Source organism: Salvia splendens, chromosome 12 (genome assembly GCF_004379255.2).
Source record: "Salvia splendens isolate huo1 chromosome 12, SspV2, whole genome shotgun sequence".
Lineage (NCBI taxonomy): Eukaryota > Viridiplantae > Streptophyta > Magnoliopsida > Lamiales > Lamiaceae > Salvia > Salvia splendens.
Genome location: NC_056043.1, coordinates 15,650,360 through 15,655,814, shown reverse-complemented (window position 1 = coordinate 15,655,814; position 5,455 = coordinate 15,650,360). Strand labels below are relative to the sequence as shown.

The window sequence follows — 5,455 nt, the reverse complement described above, 5'->3', positions numbered from 1 at the left end:
ATGAGAAAAATATTGCTATAAATGGATATGGACTATTTGAAGAAAATATAAAAAGTGAATCTTATATTCAACTAAATTTTCTAACTCACTATTATTTATATTTTTTAAAACTCGGGTCAAACGTGATTTCTATTGTACGACGAATAAAATATTTGCTACTAGTACTTACATTTGAACCATATACTACTCTAATGTAATCTTATCCTTCAAAGCAGCGCTACATTATTTTAATTAATTAGTCGAGCATGTGACGAACTAAATTCGCAGAGAACATGAAGCCCTATTTGGTAATTTCGTTAGTAATAAATAAATCCCGACTCTGTTACTAATCGTCATCATTGAATTAAACTAATCGCTTTTCATTCAGTGCCGTGTCTGACCTCTGAATCACTATATACACACAGACACATGTATTTATATCAACACATATCTGCAATTTTTTTTCATACGCAAACTCAATTCGCTGCTGCGTTTGGGAGCCGTCTTTCCGTTTCCGTTTCTCGCAGACGAATTTGGCCAAGTAGCGTTTGATTTCACGTTTCGTGATTTTGCATCTGAGCATGTTTTTGAGCTCTATTCGGCTGCGTTAAAAATGAGAAGAAGCGTGAATGGACCCGACGCGATGGAGACGATTAACGCCGCCGCCTCGGCGATCGTATCTGGGGAGACGCGCGGCCATCATACTTCTGCTCAGGTATTGGATTGGAAATGAAGGTTTCGTTTCTTGTTCAATTTTTGTTTTCCGTGACTTCCTTCTAGTGTTTGATTGTGGCGATTCACGTATTTTTTTGTGCTGGAATTGATTTTGACTAGTTCCCGATCCGTTTTGTTGACTCGACGTAGCTCAATTTTTTAAAGTTTTTGTTTTCCTCATTCCGCGATTTGTGGCTGATTGGAGATCTGATGATGGTGTGCTTTGATTTTTTATTTCCTATGTTTATTGATCGGTATAATTTTGGATATCGTATGGCTTTGTTTTTGGGTAAGCGATGATAGAAATATAACACTTCATGTTCACCTTTCCCCCTGGATTTACTTTGGTTTAGTTTCATGGACTTTTGAATATATTTGAGAATTTCGATTTTTTTTTTTTGCATTGTTTTTAGTTTGTAAAAGCAATTTTTGGAGTTTATTCAATCAGTGGAAAAGAGGACCCATCAGAGGCTACAGAGAGTTGTTGGATCTACAAATAATCATATAAAAAAGAAAAAAGTTACTCCAAAGTTACATATTATGATGCAACTCTGTTACTCCATCATGTCCCTTTATTTAGTAGTCTTAAACGAGATATGGCAATGAATTTTGGAAGATTTTGTGGTTGCAATGATTAACTTCAATTTCGGAGGTTGGAAGCATGATGGTCTGCAGAAGACGGTTGGATATACTTAGAAACTCGTGTTCATCCCTAAGTTTTTCATTTATGATGATACTTGTCATCTCTTAGTGTAAATCACCTATAAACACAGCTAGTAAGTTTACAGTGTTCAAGAATCGGCTTGTCCTGTTCCTATGTTACTGACTGCAATTGTTTTCTTTCAGTCGTAAAGTATGTTTATTGGAACTCAAAATATAATTGATATGCTAGTAATGCATTCAATTCGCTACAACGCGCTAAGTTTTATTAGAAATTATAGTGTTATTAGAAATTTTGACAGGTAGCTAATATGGCTAGTATTTCCTATCGGTGTCTGTCAAGCTTCTTTGTGCTCCTGTTTGATCACAATTAGGAAATAGTGATTATTTGAACAACTTAGACTGTGAATCAACCTTGTGTACTTTCATATCATGAACATTCTAAGGAGTGATGGCTAATTTATAAACATTAGTTTTAAATGAATTCCCATCCAAGAAATTATCATTTACACCTGCAAGCAATTGCAAATCTTATTTTACATCTAAGTATGCCATATGTGTGTTTTCGTCTAAAGATCTGCTCTTTATATGCTGATATGCATATATATATATATATATAGAGGGATGTATTCATTTCCTTTTTGTATCTATATATATATATATATATATTTGAAGCAGAGATGCATAATCAGTTAATCACATTGTAGTGCAACATCATATTACTTGTAGATATGTTTTACAAAGTGCTATAGGTATATCCTTTAAGTTACTGTGTTTCAGGCGCTTCACATGATAATAATACTCTGTTTGAAAGCCTGTATTACTCAATTGTTATTGGCAAGAGGAGCAGAGATATAAATCAACATTATGGCTTACTAAGGCTTTGAAGAAGATCTATCATTATGTGGAGCAGGAAAAAAACATTATATTTGTGAACTAATAAATCCAACTTGAAATTTGTCATTAGTTTCTTTCATATGGTAACTTGAAATTGTGTTTAAAAATTTTATAGGATGACAAGTAAAATAACAGGTGTAAGATATACAAGCCTGGTCCCTGTAAAATGCATCATGTTTTTTTTTAATTATTTCTACGACTACAATTGACAACTCCCATCTCATTCACAATCCTGTAAAATGCATCATGTTGTGCTATCTTGATTTTGACCAGAATAATTTTAGTCTAGAACATGGGGCAGTTTGACCAAGAACTTCAAGGGCATATCCAGAAAACTAGTTCATGTGTTATTATTCCTGCTTGTGGCTCCCAGTCCTTAATTTAGCATACATCTCGCTCTAGTGACCTAGTCTTGTACTCTTGTTAAAGGATTTTCTGAGTGATATTTGCAAAATAAATTTCATGTTGCGACTATTGGTTTGTCAGATTGTTCTTTGAATTTGATGAGTCATTTTATTAGCATTTCAATCTCTCCGCTATGTTTTAGGTGTAACATTCAATCAGTATCATTGATTAAGATTCCCCGATAAAAAAAAGATTGAACAGATCTTTCAATAACTTGATCTTTTTAGTTAGTGCCTGATATGTTTTGAGCTTCAAATGCATTATTTTATGAACTCCATCTTTTTTCTTCCTTTACATGTTTCCAACATTTCTTAGTTGATGCCAATGTATTGTTATCTCAATAGTATGTTATTCGAACTTATGAAAAATACTACTACTATGATATTGAAGTATTACTATTGGTTGTGCAGAAAAGAAGGTGGGGAAGCTTCTGGAGTCTTTACTGGTGTTTTGGGTCGCCCAAGAATAAGCGAATCGGGCATGCCATTCTTGTTCCTGAAAGTAGTGCCTCAGGGGCTGATTCCACCAGAGCTGAACATTCATCCCAACCGCCTTCTATAGTATTTCCTTTTGTCGCGCCTCCTTCGTCTCCTGTATCTTTCCTTCCTTCAGAAACTCCTTCTGCTACTCAGTCACCGAGTGGCATATTATCAATGACATCTGTATCAGCAAACATGTATTCTCCTGGTCCTGCCTCTATGTTTGCAATCGGACCTTATGCTCACGAGACCCAGTTAGTTTCTCCTCCAGTCTTTTCTACATTCACCACAGAGCCATCTACTGCCCCCTACACGCCTCCCCCTGAGTCTGTCCACATGACCACACCATCCTCTCCTGAGGTGCCGTTTGCAAGACTTCTTGAACCCAACCTCCAGAATGGTCAGAGATACCCTTTTTCGCAGTATGAATTTCAGTCTTATCAGCTTCAACCTGGCAGTCCAGTAAGCCATCTGATCTCACCAAGCTCGGGCATCTCCGGTTCAGGCACGTCGTCACCTTTCCTCGACTGTGAATTTGCAGCTGCTGGTCATCCCTTTTTCCTAGAGTTCAAAACTGGTAACCCTCCTAAACTTCTGGAACTCGACAAGATTGTCCTTCGCGAATGGGAGTCTCATCAAGCATCTGGTGCAATAACTCCAGATGCTGTGGGGCCCATACCACGGGACAACCACCTACTGAACCGTCAAGATTCCGACAGTGGCAATAGATTGCAAAACGAGGAGAGTGCAGTGAGTCATAGGGTTTCATTCGAGATAACGGATGAGGAAGTGATAAGATGCGTGGAAAAGAAGCCCCAGTCAAATTCAAGCTCACAACACATGAGCGGGTGGTTAGAAAAGGCAAACGCAGGAGAAAGCTCGAGAAAGAGAGGGGAGGCAGAGGAGGGGGAGGTGGAAGGAGGGCATCAGAAGAAGCGAACGATCACTCTAGGATCGAGCAAGGAATTCAACTTTGAGAACATGGACGAAGCAAGCATGGGGTCGTCGGAGTGGTTTGTTGGGGAGGAGGGAGGAGGACATAGCGAGAAGTGGTCGTTCTTCCCGATGATGCAGACGGGGGTGAGCTAGGTAGCAACATCGAAATTGAAACAATGGTAAGTTAGGACTGACTCAATGTATACCCTACACTGTTTTTTGACCACCAGGATATAGCAATAGCAGATTCATAGAGTCGGGCCTGTGTGTCTATTGGTCTCGATACAATTTCTTGTATATGTAATATAAATAATACTACTCATCATAAGAATGAATAGCTTTGCTTTCTATGTATGCCGTTGGTAGGTTTGAATTTCAAACCGAAAACTAAACTTTGCAACCAAGTAGTTCGGTTTTTTTCAAGCTGATCTCTTTCATGTTTATCTCTTAGGCTCTTTTTAGTATGATGGGATGAAATGAATGTAGGAATGAAGTGTCAATTCCTTTGCATTTTCATTCCATCATATCAATGGCCTTAGTTTCTTGAGTTTATCTTATCCTAGTTCGATTATGCTTTTAGTAGGGTTTTATTTTAAGTCTTTAGTAGGGTCTATAAATAGATTATGTTTCTTAGTTCAAAGTGGGGAGAAATTGCCTGTGTTGCTTGTGTTTCCCTCCTTAAAGGTGTGGCTTTTTGAAGTCGTGTAGTCCCTTTTTTTTATTGATAAACGAATATAAATTTAAAAATGTCACATACCACTAGGTCAATATACACACATAAAATAAATAGAAAAAATATTATAGTATAAAGAATTTGTTCTCTATTCAGTGGTCTTGCAGTTAATCTACAGTAGTAGTTTTCAATATCAAAAGATTTGAATTAAATTTGATCGGTTCTTGATTTCTCGATTTTAGTTGGGCAGTGCACACTTTTATAGTTGTATTATATTCTCAACATTGAGCAGACGTGTTATAAATTAGGTTGGGGTAGAGATATTAAAAGTCACTAATTGTGGGCGGGTTTTGCGGAGAATTTTTCAACTGCTCAAAGAGTCTTATGTTGATTTTGACTATTCTATAGAATAGCAATAAAGCACATTTCGTATAAGATAAAAGCACGGGCCGTCAGGGTACAGTGCTACTACAATTTTGACATTTTTAAATACTCCCTCCATAATGACCTCGTTTTTCTAGGTGTTTTAAAAAAATTATAATAAATAATTAAAATAAGGATAAAATAATATAAGAGAGAGCGGAAGGGATCACCTCCATTTCATAAAACATTTTGCTGCTACCCCAATAATAAATTGATATGTTGACACACGGGTCTCTTCTATATTATTCTTTCTTATTTTAATTTCTCTCAACTTTAATTATTTATTATC

The 5,455-nt window shown here is 36.7% G+C and overlaps 1 protein-coding gene across 1 annotated transcript; it reads left to right on the top strand.

Moving 5' to 3' along the window:
• Positions 1-360: 360 nt before the first annotated feature.
• Positions 361-4,424, top strand: LOC121757209. The gene is made up of 2 exons (XM_042152723.1): positions 361-694; positions 3,066-4,424. Exons 1-2 carry the CDS (start codon positions 593-595, stop codon positions 4,221-4,223), a joined length of 1,260 nt encoding a protein of 419 aa, XP_042008657.1. The 5' UTR covers positions 361-592; the 3' UTR covers positions 4,224-4,424.
• Positions 4,425-5,455: the final 1,031 nt, after the last annotated feature.

Bases quoted from the DNA above. Each gene is read 5' to 3' on its own strand.
- LOC121757209 (XM_042152723.1), top strand. From the start codon at position 593: ATGAGAAGAAGCGTGAATGGACCCGACGCGATGGAGACGATTAACGCC. The intron at 695-3,065 runs GTATTGGATTGG...TTGGTTGTGCAG, and splicing joins GCCATCATACTTCTGCTCAG to AAAAGAAGGTGGGGAAGCTT.